Here is an 18,019-nt window from a genome sequence, read left to right as displayed (position 1 = left end):
CCATGTCTGATTATGTAAATCAGTTTTTTAGATTAGAATCAGTCTGACCATTGTGGCACAGACAGCCTCACAGTGAAGATAACACCTTCAATACATTATCTGGGCCAACATGACACCAATTGTCAAAGTTCACTTGAGAATGTAACTTTTAAAAGAAGTTTTGCGATTTACTATGAAAGAACTGAAACCAACATGGACATGCTAAAAGATGAGAGATTTAACAAACAATCCAGGTCTTTTCAATATATAATTTCAGTTACATCACACTGTAAACTTTTGCTATAAATTCTGTGTCTTACAATCTTATTCTCCACAACCACCTGATGAAGGAGCAGAGCTCCAAAAGCTAGTGCTTCCAAATAAACTTGTTAGACTACAACCTGGTGTTGTGTGATTTTTAACTTTGTACACCCCAGTCCAACACTGGCGTTTCCAAATTAATTCTAAATTTGCAAACTCTAGCATCTAAAATAACAATACAATAGAAATATAGGGACTTCAACACTGCGTACCTGCAAGTTCCCTTCCAAGTCTCATACCATTCCTAACTTGGAAAAATGTATCTACTACGCCACAATTGCTGGGTCAAGATCATAGAATTTCCTCTCTAATAACACTGTGGTGCTTCTACACAACATGGACAAGAGTCATTCAAAAACGTGGCTCACCACAATAATTAGGGATGGATAATTAAAAAGAGACCCAAGGAATAAAAATGTTGCAATAGTAACATGTGAATTAAATCTTCATACAGGGAGGATGAATCAAATTGGCAAAATTAGAATAAGGACAAATTCTTGGAAAGTATTCAAAACAGTCTCCCAAAACAATGTGAAACCAACCAAAGTAAAGGCTATCTTAGATGTGCTCTTCTGTAATGAGACAGGATTAATCAGTAATCCCATATGATAAATTCTTCACAGAGGGTCCCTTCCTAAAACATATGATGAGTCAAGAATGATGTACTTAAGTCTGAAACAGGGGCGTAAGATCTGAATAAAGCCAAATTCATAGTTGAGGGGCATATGGCTAAAGTAAATTGACATAAGTTTTACGATAAATAAGCAGTGGAAAACATTTAAAGAAATATTTCATAATTCTCAATAGATATACATTCCTATGAGACAGAAAAAACACTCATCAGGAAAAATGATCTACCCATAGCTAATTGGTTTACGAAAATATCTCCAAGGTGGCAGATGTTAAATTCTAAGGAAGAGTATAATTATAATTTGTAAAGTAGTTGCTGGGTCAAGATCATAGAATTTCCTCTTTAATAAATTGCAAAGAATAATTATTCTTATTTTATTGAATATTTATTTTAAAGCACAATATAAGGAAAGGATTGCATAATTATGGACATTTCGGTACTCGAGTAATTATGATTATGGTTCAAACTATGGCTAAATACAAAGGTTAATGATAGTAATGAAGAGGCTGATAATGTTGCCAAGAGTAGGAACCCTGAGTAACACTAAAGACTAAAGGATGACTAAAATATTAATGGATAGTTAAAAGACAAAGTCAGAATGAATGAGTCATTTTAAGGTCAGCAGGCTATTAGTAGAGTGGCCCAAGGATTGATGATGGGACATCAGCTATTTACAATATACACTATGTTAATGAGTTGCATGAAAGGATTGAGTATACTGTACCTACAGAGAAAGTGACCTGTGAGGACAGCATAAACAGTCTGGTAAAGGGATATCAATGAGTTAAGTGAATAAGCAAGAAAATGACAGGTGTACTATAATGTCGCGAATTATGAGCTATTCACTTTGGTAGGGAGAGTTTTTTTTTAAAAGATGAGAAATTACTAAGTCTGATATACAAAACAGACTTAACATGCAGCCACAACAAACAATTAAGATGACAAATGGAGTTAAGAAGTCTTGCTGCAGTTGTACAGAGCTTTGATGGAACCAAACCTGAAACACTGTATAGTTTAGGTTTCCTATCAATTGAAGGATACGTTTGCTTTAAGGAAGGGTTGCGACAAAGATTCAGGAGATTCGTCAAAAGAATGTAATCTGCTGTAAATCTCAAAATCAGAAAATGCTGGAAAAACTCACCAGATCCGGCAGTTTCTGTATACAGAGATGAATAGAGTTAGTGTTTCGGGTACGTGACCCGACATTTCTAACTTTCTCTGGCTCTGGTGAAATAGGTTTCAAGTAAGGGAGGTGCTAGAGAAGAAAAGGAGGTCTGAAATAGAGTGGAAGAAAAGAAAGATATAAGACAGAAGAAGAATTCTCCAGGGCCAAAGGGAATGGAGATGGGAAGAGAAAACAAAACATACTCAGTGCAGATGTGCCACTAATTTAAATTTTTAAAAATTAAAATAATGAAATGAGGAAACAAGATGAGTGATAGGGTTTAATATTTGAAATTGTTGAATTCAATGCTGTGTCCAAAATGCTGGAAAATGTCTAACTGAAAGGTAGTGTTCCTTTTCATTTCCTACATTTTTCCAATTTTAGATTTGTTTAAACTTTATCCATGGGATGTCCAACATCACTGGCAAGGCCAACCATCATCTCTAACTGCCCAGACAGCAATTGGGAGTCAACTACTTTGCTGTGGGTTTGGAGTCGCTGTAGGCCAGTACAGGTAAGGCTGGCAGATTTCCTTCCCTAAAGGATATTAGCGAGCACGATGGCTCTGCTTAAATAACAATGAATGGTGGTTACATGGTCACCATCCAATTATCTTTTTATTCCATATTTGTATTGAATCTTTATCCCCAGGACATTTGCCAAGAGTTCGGGATTACTAGTCCAGTGACATTGCCACTAATGTCCAGTTAGTAGCAAATTTACTCTCAGCATCTTGCCTACTTTTGCCCCATCCCTATTCCTTTTCTTTCTCTTCTATTATCCACCCTAACACAGATCTTCCTTTTGACCTTGTCCCATGCATTGCCTGAATTGTATTATATCTTCAAAGTTTCCCAGCTCTGATGTAAGGTCACAGACACAAAACAACTCTCTTTCTCTCTCTACATAGAAACTGCCTAACTTTTGTGTTTTTTCAGTATTTTCTGTTTTTATTTCATTGGTTTGATTTCTGGGGTGAGAAATTTTCCTATGAAGAGAATAAAATGAGCGTATAATCTTTGGAGTTTAGAAGAAAGTTGATTTCATTGAGGTAAAAGATTCTAAGGGAGCATGACAGGGTCAACAGAGGTTCTTGCTCCTAGCTCCAGAGCCTAAAACCATAGTCTCAGAACTAACTAGCTATTTTGGACTGAAATTAAGAAATTTATTTGTGATTCTTTGGATTCCGCAACCCCACAGGACTGGATGCCTCACTGCTGAATACTCAAGATTGAGAGCAATAGATACTTAGAATCTAATAAAGTCAAGGGATATGAAGATTAGATGGTAAAGTGGAATTGACACTCAAAATCAGGCATTTTCACAGAACAGTAGAACAAACTTGAAGAGTTACGGAAGACTCATGCTCATATTCTGACACTCTTAAACATTTTTGAATGTAACCTTATTTTAATTTATTGAAATCTAGTTGTACCCCACTACATACTGGAAGTTTTAAGTAAATTACAGTAATGTAAAGAGGAGAAAGTGAGGACTGCAGATGCTGGAGATGAAAATGTGTTGCTGGAAAAGCGCAGCAGGTCAGGCAGCATCCAAGGAACAGGAGAATCGACGTTTCGGGCATGAGCCCTTCTTCAGGAATGAGGAAAATGTGTCCAGCAGGCCGACCTGCTGCGCTTTTCCAGCAACACATTTTCAGCTACAGTAATTTAAAACCACATTACTCAGGTGATGAAATGTCATGGATTACTGATGTTTGTGATATCACCAGGTTATCTTCCTTCATACATTTAAGCATTTAAAAATACATCAAAGCTAAAGACTTCCAAACTCTTGGGAAGATAACCATTCTGTTCTCTTCTGAGTATAATTTTATTTCAAAAGGAAATAAACCCTCACCCTCATACATACCAGATAGATACACCGATGTATCAATTACAAAAATAATATTTTCAGTGATTATACAATTATGAGATTGTGGGTTTGGACATGATTTAGAAATGCAATATATTTTTTGACAATACGGTTTAGTGTGTAGAATAAGTAGGATATTTAATATATTTTAAACAGTGAAAACCATTGTACCTCAAAACGCTGAGATGCCGTTGCAAAAAGGCAGCGGTTTGAAACATTTATCTCAGAACATTTAGTTAGTTTGGATATCTCTTAGAACACAATTAAAAATGTAAACAGCGCCATATTGGGCTGAAGATACTAATACTAGATGCATATTTTTTCTCAGACTCGTGGCTGAATACATGAAGATAAACACGGAAATAAGCAAAATACAGGAGTCAGTTTGCAACGTGTCCTGTGTACAGAATGCACAAGGGAGCAAATCAAAAGCATTGGTCCTTGTTACACCGGGTTTATTAAAAGAGCTCCAGACATGCACATAAGAATAAATCACTTCCTAGATTTGGGCTAAAGCCCTCAGGCTGCCGAGTCGTCCAGGTTCCTTGCCGTCAATCACTTCACAAGACGGAGTGTTCGCACTCACCTCCATGCATCCCCACGGAAGGCTGCAGATAAGCGAAGGTGATTGCCAGCACTATCGCCGCCAGGAACCACTGCTTCCGGATACGCTCCAGCAGCCCCATGGCCTTTCAGTGAGCGTGAGCGTGAGCGCGAGCGCTCTGATACCGAGCCGCACTCCAACGGTCGCTTCGGCGCGCTCGCGCCTCCACCGTACGGGTTCTCCCACCCCACCCCTGCCCTTGCCCACTCCCGGACTCGATCCGCTCGGGATGTACGTCAATCGTATTCCGATCTCACTGCGTGGCTGGCGGAGGCGGTACCAGAGCAGCAGGGGCCGGACAGAGCAGCAGCTTCAGCAAGAAGGGGAAGGTAGACATTTGCAGTGAGAAAGGCTGATGGGTCTGTGTCTCAGTAATCGGGACTGAGTAATAAAAAATGTGGGTTTGTTGCCAGCCGCTGTTTTGGAATGAAAGCGCTGATTGCTGCAGCACGTACGGCTGCGTTAAACCTAGTTCCCAGAAGTTCAAAATAATCACACTTTTAGTCTCAATTTGGTGGAGCTTCAAGGGTCATATTTCATGTTCCTCTCCGTGTGAACGACTGGTGGACAATTGACTGCTTTGAAACATACCCTGGTGTGTGTTTCATAATAATTAGAGAGAAGGCAGCTATGGTCATATTGAATGGCAGAGCAAGCTCGAAGGGTCTAATGGCCTACTCCTATATTCTGTGTTTCAATATCTTTATCAATAATAGACCCCCGTTTGAATATAATCTTTCATCTAAAATTATGATTTTAAAGGTAAATAGTTGAATGAATGATCACTTTTAAAGTTTGTTGCTGTTTTTTTCTAAAATTCTTATTTATCGTATTGCTTAGATGGTAGGCTGTCGTTATGTCTCCTAGTTCTCATAAATTCTCATAATCACACCTGAGACTAAATACTGGAGCCATTCAGTAAGGAATATACTCAGATCTCTATGTGGCGCCCTAGGATAAATATTAACACAATTAGTTTCTAGCTCTTTAGGAACAATATAACAATATGTCAACTCTTTCATTTAGAGATGCCTCGTATCATTATAACTGCTCAAATCATTGACATTTCACCTAAAGTAATGATTAACAATTGACTTTGATATGTAAATTTGAGTTAATTTTAAATGCATTTTCTCTTATTGTTTGTGGTTTTATTTAGGTAGTAGAATGTTATCCCTCTATCATGAGGATTTGCCATTCAGTGTCCTCAGTGATAATTTGCATGCTGCATCAGCAAAGATAATCCTGGTGTCGCAGTTGTGCTTATGTTGTGTCATCTGTCAGTTACAGTGTTGATGTTGCATCTTTTTGTTCCTGATGTTTCCTTTCATATTAGTGTTATCTTTATCTTTATTTTTTTTCCGCTTCTGAAATTCAGGTACAGATCAAATATTGGATCATCTGTTCACTGACTTTGGTGTCAGTGTATGACCTTGGAGTCTCAGCCTTGTCAACAACGTTTGCTGGTTTCCAGGTTTTCCTGTTTGAATTCTGCAGCTTGTCTTTTCAGCAGCTGAGGCAGGGATTGGCATACGTGTTGAATATTGACCTCCTTCCATCTGTTCATTTGAGATGTCATACTTTCAGTAACTTGGAGTGAGTGTCTTGCTTCATGGGTACGCCTATATTTTCTTCTGTTCAACACTTCTGCAGGTAATTTCTCTTTGGCCTTGAAGTGCAAGCCAGAATCACAATAAGGCAAAGTTTGAGATTTCCTTGTCTTTCTTTGCATTTCATGAGGGTTCATTTGGCCATCAAGATGTTTCTTCCGACAAACTCATGTTCTCTTGGCAAAAGTGGTGATGATGTTAAATCCATTCTGTTCAGTGAATTTTAAAATTTTCTGTAGATGAATTGGGTTTGATTGTCAGTGTGAAGACCGGGTGAGTCGGGGTGAAAATCCTCCCTTCTCTTTATCCTGACTTAAAGGTTACATTTGTCAATTCCGTGTGTGCACTTACTGTTTATACACGTGGCAGACAAGTTTTCTTTAATGAATAAGTGTTAGTTTTATCACACTAAAACTTAACATACTTTAAAAAAGTAAAAATACATTCTGACTTCCATGAACTGTGCATCTGCACACACACTCAAACCAATTGCAAAAATACAAATTACAGAGTAGAGTTTAAATTTGATCAAATGTTAAGTCCCTTCAATATGTCATTTAAAAAAAAAAGTCACAACAAAGATGGATGTCTCATCCAGCTATAGCTTTCCAAAATCTTTGGTCTTGAGCTGAAGCATTTCAAAATTGTAACAGATTTCTTCTTCTGGAAGTAATAGGAACTGTAGTCTTTATTTTGAATTTTCTGTTCACTGTGACACAATCAAATTGTAGCAGGCAAGACACCATTCTTACAGAAAGAGAGAGTTGCTGTTCTTCTGCCAAAGTCTATGTGGTCAGAAATACACACAAAAAGCCTTATCTGTGACTTCTTCCAACTGCGAGCGCAAGTTCAAAAATGTTAGCTTGATTAGCTCATTTCACTGTGGTTACCTTAGCCATTGTTTCATGGCCCAAGTGATCAGATTTAATGTTTTGTTTCCAACAATGGTGGGCAATTGCCCAGATATATCTTGTAGACAAAAAAAAGGATAAATACAATCTGGCCAATTTCAGCCCCATCCTTCCACTCCAATTATCAGTAAAGTGAAGAAAAGGGTCATAGAGCACGGAAACAGATCCTTTGGTCCAATTCATCTGCGTCGACCAGACATCCCGATCTGACCTGGTCCCATTCGCAAGCATTTGGTCAATATCCCTCTCAACTCTTCCTATTTATGTACCCATCAGATGTCATTAAAATGTCATAATTACACCCGCCTGCACCACTCTGCATGAAAAAGTTATCCCTCAGGTTCTTTTTTAATTTTCCCCCTCTCACCTTAAAACTATGTCCTCTAGTTTTGGACTTCTCCACCTTAGGAAAAAGACCTCAGTCTCTGACACTGCAGAGAAAAATGTCCCAGCCTACTCAATCTCTTCCTGTAGCTCAAACTCTTCTGTCCTGGCAACATTCTTGCAAATCTTTATTGCACCCTCTCAAGTTTAACAAGTTTAAAGAAGGGTGTCCAGAATTGTATGCAATATTCCAAAAGAGACCTCACCAATGTCTTTGTACAACCACAACATGACATCCCAACTTCTATGCTCAGTGTTATGACCACTGAAGGCAAGCATACCAAATGCCTTCTTCAATACTGTCTACCTGCAACTCCAGTTTCAAGGAACTTTGCACCTGCACCCCTAGATCTCTTTGTTCGGCAACATATCCCAGGGCCCTACCATTAAGTGTAAGTGCTGTCCTGGTTTGCCTTACCAAAATGCAACACCTCACATTTATCTAAACAAAACTCCTCCATCTGCCACTCCTCAGCCCATCGGCCCATCTGATCAAGGTCCCATTGTTCTCAGAGATAATCTTTTCCATTGTCCACGACACTATCTATTTTGGTCAGTAGTTCTGTAAGAAAACACCTGCTCACTGAATCTTAGTTCGGATTCTTCCAGGACGACTCAGGTCCTGACCTCATTACGACTGATCAACGTCATGCCTGGCATGAAGAAAGATGGTTGGAACTTTTAGATGGAAGTCATCTCAGCTCCATCTCTGCTGGGGTTCTTCTTATAGGTAGTGCCCTAGGCCCAACTGTCTTCTGCTTTTTCATTGACCTTCCTTCCGTGTCAATGTCAGTTAGATTCACCGTCTGTATAATGTTCAGCAATAGTCATTACTCTTCAAATACTGAAGCAGTCCATGTCCATATGCAGCAAGACCCGGAAAATGTTGTGGTTCTGTTCACCGAGCTGGGAAACTGTGTTGCAGACATTTCGTCCCCTATCTTGGTGACATCCTCAGTGCTTGGGAGCCTCCTGTGAAGCGCTTCTGTCATGTTTCCTCCAGCATTTATAGTGGTTTGAGATGTCCAGATTTGGGCTGATAAGTGGCAAGTAACATTCATGCCACACAAGTGCCAGGCAATGACCATTTCCTAGATTGAATAAAACCATCACCCCACGACATTCAATAGCATGACCCCCACACTCAGCATGCCTGGGAAGCTTCCATTGACTAGAAACTTAACTGAAGTGGACTAGCAATATAAATATTGTAGCATTAAAGAAGGGTGTCCAGAATTGTATGCAGTATTCCAAAAGAGGTATTAAGAATAGGCCAGAGGACAGGAATTCTGCAGCAAGTAACTCATTTCCTGACTCCCTCAAGCCTGTTCACCACCTGCAAGGCACAAGTCATGAGTGTGAAGAACTATTCCTCACTTGCCTGGATGAGGGCAGCTCTAACAACACTAGAAGCTCAACACTATCCAGTCCCCTTGATTGGCACCACATCCACAAACATTCACTCTCCCCACTGACACTAAGTAGCAGCAGCGTGTACCATCTACAAAATGCACTGCAGAAATTCACCAAGGGTCCTGAGACAACATTTTCCAAGCTATGATCTAGAAGGACAATGTGGTAAATAATATTTGTGCAAATAACAATATGGCAAGAAGGACTTGTGGCAAGTAGTATTCACATCACATAAATACCAGACACTGAACAAACCCAGTTGTTATGGACCAGACCAAACCCTCTCAATATTCAGAAGATAGTCTAGTCCCTAACCTTTTCTTATTTTAAAGATAAATGTAAGGTATTGCATTCCAGATTAATTCAATTATTCAAACTACCAGATTTAAAGCAAACCACACTTTATTCATCCTTTCTGTTAAAATACAACAAAAGAAAGAAGGATTTGGATTAATTGGATTCTATTGGAAAACTTAACAGAATAATAGATACACTAACTATTACTAGTTAACTGTTCCACATAGTATCATTCCATAAACCCAACCTCAGCAAAGGGCAAATTCAGAAAACAGATTGCCTGCTTTAAGAGTTGCATGTGAGACAGAGAACAGCTTTTTGCTGTAACTGAGAGAAGGAAAAAATAGCTTTCCCTACTTCACGACCTCAACAGCAACTGCTGAAAGCTAAACTAAAGATCCTAGTTCTGTGGGAGTTTGACCACACCCATTCAAGCTGCGTCTATTGTTCCAATTTTAAAAGAAAACCCTAAGGCCTCACAAGTTCTTTATGCTATTGGTTCTGGTAGACTGCTCATCACCTCTGCCTTAAAAACTCTCTTCAAAAAAAAGGACCAAATAACTTCTTAAAGCCACAGCATCGTCACACCATTAACTACCACTCCTTAACATTCAGTAGTGTTGCCATCACTGAATACCCCACTATCAACAACCTTTGGGGTTACCATTGTCCAGAAACACAACTGGACTTGCCACATAAACACAGTAGCTATAATAGTGGATCAGAGACTATGTATATTGTGGCAAATAAATCACCACCTGACTCGCCAAAGCCTGTACACTATCTATAGAGCACAAGTCGGGAAGGTGATGAAATAATCTCCAATATCTGGATCGGTACAGCTCCAAAAACACTCAGGAAGCTTGACACCACCCAGAACAAAACATTCTGATTGACTGGCACCATATCTACAGGCATCTCCTCCCTCCACTGCCCATGTTCAGAACCAGCAGTGTGTTCTATCGACAAGATGTACTATAGAAAATCACTAACGATCCTTAGCACCTTCCAAACCCAAAACCACTTCCATCCAGAAGGACAAGAGCTGCAGATACATGGGAGCACCACTAAGTTTCCATCCAAGTCTCTTACCATCCTGACTTGGAAATATGTCTCCATATGTTTACTGTCACTGGGTCAGAAGCCTGGAACTCCCTCCCTTAAGACGTTGTGGCTCAACCTACAGCACATAAACTGCAACAGTTGAAGAAGGCAGCTCAGCACCACCTCAAGAGCAACTAGGGATGGTAAGATTTCCATTTTAATTGCTGTTGAAGAGTCCTCTAGATTCGAAACGTTAGCTTGCTTCTTCTCTGTGGATGCTACCTGACCCGCTGTGATCTCCAAAACGTTTTGCTTTCAGTTAATCTCTCATTTGTTCTTCTTCATTGTTTTTTATAGTCTCCTGGTGTTGGATAAAGTGTTTACTAAAATTCACTTTGACATCACCTTCCTCAGTGACTGAATCCAGTTCCACCTCACCCCACACGGATTCCAACAGTAGTTCCTTCCTTCATATTTCAAACTCAACCAGACTCGAAGGTAGAAGACAGAGGGTGATGGAGTGTTGTTTCTCAGATGGGACCTTGATCAGATGGGCCAATGGGCTGAGTAGTGACAGATGGAGTTTAGTTTAGATAAATGCGAAGTGCTGCATTTTGGAAAAGCAAATCAGAACAAGACTTATACACTTAATGTTAAGGTCCTGGGAAGTGTTGCTGAACGGAGACCTTGGACTGCAGATTCATAGTTTCTTGAAAGTAGAGTCGCAGGATAGTGAAAAAGGCATTTGATAGTCTTTCCTTTATTGGTCAGAGCATTGAGTATAGGAGTAGGGAGGTCATGTTGCAGCTGTACAGGACATTGGTTAGGCCACTTTTGGAATATTGCGTGCAATTCTGGTCTCCTTCCTATCGGAAGGATGTTGTGAAACTTGAAAGGGTTTACAAGGATATTGCCAGGGTTGGAGGATTTCAGCTAAAGGGAGAGACTGAATAGGCTGGGGCTCTTTTCACTGGAGCATTGGAGGTTGAGAGGTGATCTTATAGAGGTGTATAAAACCAAGAGGGGCTTTTCCCTGGGGTAGGGGAGTCCAGACCTAGAGGGCATAGATTTAGAATGAGAGGGGAAAGATATAGAAGGGACCTAAGGGGCAACTTTCTTACGCAGAGGGTGGTGCCTGTATGGAATGAGCTGCCAGAGGAGGTGGTGGAGGCTGGTACAATTACAGCATTTAAAAGCATATGGATGGGTATCTGAATAGAAAGGTTAAGAGGGATATGGGCCATGTGTTGGCAAATGGGACTAGATTAGGTTAGGATATCTGGCCGGCATGGACAAGTTGGACCAAAGGGTCTGTTTCCGTGCTGTACATCTCTATGACTCTTAAGTCTTTCCAAGACATACAGTACTCCTTGTTCAGTTGCTCCTACAGCATCCTGAGATCCACATTCAGTACCATGTCCCATCCCATGCACACTCTCAGCCCCTCTCTCCAGCGGCACCACCTCCCACTATCTCAAAGCTGTCTTGATCCCCAGTTCTACTTCCTTCTTTATCTCATTTGATACTTTAACAAGAAACTTTTTCTCTTCCTTTCAAGTGTTATGGAATGCATGCTCCAAAAGTCAAGGATACTGATTCTTCTCTGGGGCATCTTCTCCTCCTATTCCCTCCCACTGTGTTCTTTCATCTAATCCCACATCTTGCTATACCATCTGACCTACTCCTCTCTGATGCTGAACAATCTTTTCTCAGCAAAGAACGTGGCTTTATCTCTTTACGCAAGCAGATCTTGGGCCTGATGTGATGCTGAACTCATTTTCCATTGCCTTCAATTTCATGCCACTTCTTAGGTGAATAGGAGAGGACTCTTACCAATCTCCAATGCTCCCCCTCTACCTGGACTCCCCTTTCTGGTCTTTTGCCTGCACTTGATCTCTTCATTGAGAACTGTTGATGTGACATTGACCATCTTAATTTCTCCGCAACCCTCACTCATTGTCTCGCTCTGAACTTGCTGTATTCCACTCCATCTGGCCCTTGTTACCAAATTTGCTGATAAGGGTGATGTGGTTGTCTTCTAGTGTGCTGACCTCTACCTTGAAGTAAACACCCACACCAATCAACCCCACCACCATGTGGCCGACCATTTCAGCTCCCCCACCCACTCTGCTGAGGGCATGCAGATCCTGGGTCTCCTCCACTGCCACTCCCTCATTACCCAACACCTGAACGAATACCGCCTCATTTTCCGCCTTGGAACCCGTTAACCCCAGGGTATCAATGTGGACTTCACCATTTTCCTCATTTCCCCTCCCCCCATCTTACCCCAGTTCCAAACTTCCAGCTCAGCACCATCCTCATGACCTGTTCCACCTAGCAATCTTCATTCCCACCTATCCACTCCACCCTCCTCTCTGACCTATCACCTTTATCCCTTCCTCCATCCACCTATTGCACTCTCAACTACCTTCTCCCCAGTCCCACCCCCTCCCATTTATCTCTCCATAGCCGAGGCCTCCAGCCTCATTCCTGATGAAGAGCTCCTGCCCGAACCATCGATTTTCCTGCTCCTCAGATGCTGCCTGACCTGCTGTGCATTTCCAGCACCACTTTAATCTTGACTCTACCTTCCAGTGACGAAGTGTGAACTCTCAGACATTTCCTCCTACCTCCCTGGATCATGACCCTCCTATTGAACATCAGGCTCAAGTTTCCAGGACTGTCATGAACCTTATCTCATCTGGAGATCTCCCTTCCGCAGCTTCCCATCACAGTATACCCCAATCCTGTAGAGCCAACTTCTACCTCCTTCCTAAAATCCACAAAGAGACAGACCCACCATTTCAACCTGTACCTGTCCCACTGAACTTATTTATACCTTTTATTTTCCCCCTTGTTCAGTCTGTTCCCATTTACATTCTTGATTCTTCCAGTTTTCTGGTCCTATCAGCTCTGCACCAGGGAGGCGCAATCCTGTACATCCATCTCTCAGCAGGCTGGTCTGAAGACTTTCTGCTTCCTTGAAAAGTGGCCTTTACAATCTCTGTCCACCACCAGCCTCGTTTGCCTGACTGAGCTCATTCTCACTCAGAACAACTCTCCTTTAATTCCTCTCACCTTCTCCAAGTCAAAGGTGTGGCCGTGGCTACCCACATGGTTCCCAGCTATGTCTGTATCTTTGTGGGGTATATGGAACATTCCTTGTTCCAGTTTTACTCAGGCCCTACCATAAACCTTTTTCTGATACAATGATATTTTTAGTGGTGCTTTCATCTGCAATTGGAAAAATTTAATCAGTTTTGATTCAATTTCTATTTTTCTCCCACCTTCTCCTAGTCCATCTCTGACTCTTCCATTCCCTTTCTTGATGTCACTGTTTCCATTTCTGGGAATATACTGTGCATTAATATCCATAACAAGCTCCCATGGTTACCTCGACAACACCACCTAACACACTGCTTCCTACAAGGATTCCACTCCTTTCTTTCAGTTCCTCTGTCTCATTGGGTCTGATTCGAAAATGTCACTTTCCAGCCAGCTGCTTCCGACACAACCTTTTCCCAACCGAGGATACCTCCCCATTAGGGTTAACAGGGCTTTCATCCGTGTCTGACCCATCGCCCACACTTTTGCCCTTACCCCTTCCTCTCCTTCCCAGACATTGATAGGATTCCTCTTGTCCTTACTTTCCAACCCATTAGTCTTGGTATTCAATGGATTCATCCTTCTCCTTTCCAACTCCAAATGTGTTTTCCCTTCCCTTCCACTGACAGCATCCTGCATGACTCATACCCTGTATGACATCATGATCGACTTCTTCATCACTTCAAACACATCCTCATTCTCTGCTAGTACCTTCCCAAACAACCGCAGAAGATGTAACACATGCCCACTCACCTCACTGTCCAAGGCCTCAAAACCACAAACAAAGAATGCAAAGAACGGGAACAGGCCCTTTGGTCCACAAAGACTGCACCAATCCATGATATCTTTCGAAACTAAAAAAAATACTTTTTCTCTACATGGCCATGTCCATCTATTAATTGCCTATTTAGATATCTGTAAAGATGCTTCTTAAACATTATTATTGTATCCCCCTCCACCACTTCTTCTGACAGCACATTCCAAACACTTATCCACACTCTGTGTAAAAAGCGTGCATCTCACGATCTTTAAACGTGCCCCCTCTTCAACCGTCAACCAGTGTCTCCTAGTAATTGACATTCCTACCTTGGGAAAAAGACTCTGACTGCTAATTCTATCCATGCCTTTCATTATTTTAATTTACTTATGTGAGTGCAAGTTTGTGAGGAGCTTGGAGAAGATGGTTGCGAAGGAAATTAAGCTAGTGCAGGGAGGCGAGCCCAATATGATGCCGAGAGAGGTCCCTGGTATCAATGGCAGTCCCCCCAAGTAACGGTGAGAGCAGGAACATGCAGCCTGAAGCATCCTGTGGTGACAGCAGGCAACTGCTCCCAAGTTGGAGGTAGGCCCTGGGTGGCCAGTGGTGAGAGTGAGAGCAGGAAGTCGGCAGAGGCTGGGAGCAGGCAGCCCCGGGAGGCCAGCGATGAGAGTGGAAGCAGGCCGTCCTGGGCAGTTGGCAGCAAGAATGGAAGCAGACAGCTCCAGGCAACAGGCAATGAGTGGGAGTAGGCAGCTCCAAATGGCTGGCCGCAAGAATAGGAGCAGGCAGCCCGGGAGGCCAGTGGCGAGAGAGGGAGCAGGCAGCTGTGGGCAGCTGGCAGCAAGAGTGGGATCAGGAACAAGCTGCAAAGCAGCAATAGCAGGCAGCCTGGGATGAGAGCAAGGGGGATATCAAGCCCTTGTGAGGAGTGTGAGCCTAGCATGGCTTGGCATTAATGGACTGTTAAACTGTTAACTATGTTTTTTTGTTCTTCTATCTTTTACTAAGAAGGACTGTTATGTTTAACTTTTGAAACTTATTTTTCTGATTTGTACTAAATTTCTGTATATAGGTACCTTTGTACCTTAGACGGCACCGTAAGTGGTGTCTTGTAAAGTTTTCACTCTACTCATGTGACAACATGAAATGATAAATCTAATTCAATTCAATTCCATTCAATTTTGTAAACTTCTATCAGGTCATCCCTGTTCCTTCAGCATTCAAGTGAAGACAAATCAAGTTCATCCGATCATTCCTCATTACTAATACCCTCCTAATAAACCATTTTTGTACCCTCTCCAAAGCCTCCAAGTTCTTCTGGTAGGGTGGTGACCAGAGCTGGACACAATGTTCTAAATGTAGCCTAACTAAAGTTCTGTACAGCTGCAACATGATTTGTCAATTTTTATACTCTATGTCCTGAAAACAAGCATGCTATATGATTTGATTAATCACCTTATCCACTTATGCTGCCACTTGCAAGGAACTGTGGACCTGTACACCGAGACTCATCTGTGTGTTGATGCTATTACGGATTCTGCCGTTTACAATATACTTCCCTCCTGAATTAGATCTTCCAAAATGTATCATCTCACATTTGACTGGATTAAACTACATCTGTCATTTCTCTGCCCAAGTCTCTAGCCTACCTATATGCTCTGGCAATCCTCCACAAACTTACTAATAAGGCCACCTATGTTCTCCTCCAAATCATTTAAATATATTACAAGCAAGAGGGTCCCAGTACTGATCCCTGTGAACACCACTGGTCGTAGATGTCAATTCTGAAATACACCCTTCTACCGCTACTGTCTGTCTTCTGTGACTAAGCTAGTTCTGTTCCATCTTACCAATTCATCAAGGAGCCATGTAGCTTAACCTTTTGTATCACTCTGCCATGAGGGACCTTGTCAAAGGCCTTGCTTAAAGTCCATATAGACAGCATCTACCACCCTGCTCTCATAGAGTCATACAGCACGGAAACCGGCCCTTCAGCCCACCCATCCAAACTGAACCAGTCCCATTTGCCTGCATTTGGCCTTTCCCAAGCACGTACCTGTCCAAATGTCTTTTAAATGTTATAATTGTATCCGCCTCAACCAGTTTCTCTGGCAGCTCATTCTATTTATATACCAGACTATGTGAAAAAGTTGCCCCTCAGGTCCCTTTTAAATCTTTCCCCTCTCACCTTAAACTTATGCCTTCTAGCTTTGGACTCCCCTACCCTGGCTATTCACCTTATCTATGCCCCTCATGATTTTATAAACCTCAAAGGTCACCCCACACCCTGCTAGATTCCAGGGAAAAAAGTCCCAGATTATCCAGTCTCTCCTTATAAGTCAAACCTTCCAGTTTCAGTAACATCCTTCTAAATGTTTTTGAACCATTTCCAGTTTAATAACATCCTTCATTTAGTACAGCAACCCCAGAATTGTACACAGTGCTCGAAATGTGGCCTTACTGAAGTCTTGTATAGCTGTATCATGATGTCCCAACTTCTGTACTCATCAATCATCTTTGTCACTTCCTCAAAAAACTCAATCAAGTTTGTGAGACATGACTTCCCCTGCACAAAGTCATGCTTCCTATCATTAATATGTCTATTTTTCCAAATGTGAGTAAATCTCATCCATAAGAATCTTCTCCAATTATTTCCCTACCACTGGCATAAGGCTCACTGGCCTATAATTTCCCGAATTATCCATGTTGCCCTTCTTGAACAAAGGAACAACATTGACTATTCTCATCTTCTGGGACTTCTGTGACTAAAGACAGTACAAAGATTTAATATAAGGCTCCGACAATTTCCTCACCTGCCTCAATCAGCAATCTGGTCTAGATCCTGGGGCTTGTCTACCTTAAAGCTTTTCAAAAACACCCAACACCTTTTTTATATTGATATGCCCGAGAATATTAACATGCCTCTCCCAAGATTCACCATCCACCATGTCTTTCTCTTTTGTGAATACCGATGCAAAATATTTGTTGAGGACCTCACTTACTTCCTCTGGCTCCACACACAGATTCCCTCATTTGTCCTTGAGTGGACCTCCCTTTCCCTAGCTACCCTCTTGCTCCTTCGATTTTCCTTAATCCTGTTTGCCAAGGATATTTCAAGGCCCCATTTACCCTCCTAAGTCCTTATTTGAGTTCTTTCCTGCTATCTTTGTATTCTTCAAGGATTCTGTCTGTCTTCAGTTTCCTAAACCTTACATATGCCTCATTTTTCTTTCTGACTATGCTCTCAATATCTCTTTCTGGATTAGTGGTGCTGGAAGAGCACAGCAGTTCAGGCAGCATCCGAGGAGCAGTAAAATTGACGTTTCAGGCAAAAGCCTTTCATCAGGAATAAAGGCAGAGAGCCTGAAGGGTGGAGAGATAAGCTAGAGGAGGGTGGGGCTGGGGAGAAAGTAGTATAGAGTACAATAGGTGAGTGGGGGAGGGAATGAAGGTGATAGGTCAGGGAGCAGGGTGGAGTGGATCGGTGGAAAAGAAGATAGGCAGGTAGGACAAGTCATGGGGACAGTGCTGAGCTGGAAGTTTGGAACTAGGGTGAGGTGGGGGAAGGGGAAATGAGGAAACTGTTGAAGTCCACATTGATGCCCTGGGGTTGAAGTGTTCCGAGGCGTTCTTCCTCCAGGCGTCTGGTGGTGAAGATGAGGCGTTCTTCCTCCAGGCATCTGGTGGTGCTCTGCCTTTATTCCTGATGAAGGACTTTTGCTCGAAACGTCGATTTTACTGCTCCTCAGATGCTGCCTGAACTGCTGTGCTCCTCCAGTACGACTAATCTAGAATCTGGTTTCTGCATCTGCAGTCATTGTTTTTACCTCTCAATATCTCTTGTCTTCCAAGATACCTGGATTGTGCAAATTTTCACAGGAACATGCACATTCTGAACTTGAATTAACTGCCTCTGTCTA

The 18,019-nt window shown here is 41.8% G+C and overlaps 1 protein-coding gene across 4 annotated transcripts in view; it reads right to left on the bottom strand.

Annotated features, from left to right (window-relative positions):
- Positions 1–4,753, bottom strand: part of slc10a7 (solute carrier family 10 member 7) — a 272,017-nt gene extending 267,264 nt beyond the window's left edge. For 3 of the 4 annotated variants that reach the window (XM_072569113.1, XM_072569293.1, XM_072569375.1), the window contains exon 1: positions 4,558–4,753. In XM_072569113.1, the coding sequence (XP_072425214.1) occupies positions 4,558–4,657 (100 nt within the window). In that variant the 5' untranslated portion in view covers positions 4,658–4,753. The remainder of the gene's footprint in view (positions 1–4,557) is intronic. The other variant, XM_072569205.1, reaches the window with a different exon arrangement.
- Between the last annotated feature and the right edge of the window lie 13,266 nt (positions 4,754–18,019).

The sequence above is a fragment of the Chiloscyllium punctatum genome, chromosome 1 (genome assembly GCF_047496795.1).
Source record: "Chiloscyllium punctatum isolate Juve2018m chromosome 1, sChiPun1.3, whole genome shotgun sequence".
Classification (NCBI taxonomy): Eukaryota; Metazoa; Chordata; class Chondrichthyes; order Orectolobiformes; family Hemiscylliidae; genus Chiloscyllium; species Chiloscyllium punctatum.
The sequence above is the reverse complement of the archived record's forward strand: the minus strand, read 5'-3'. Positions and strand labels throughout refer to the sequence as shown.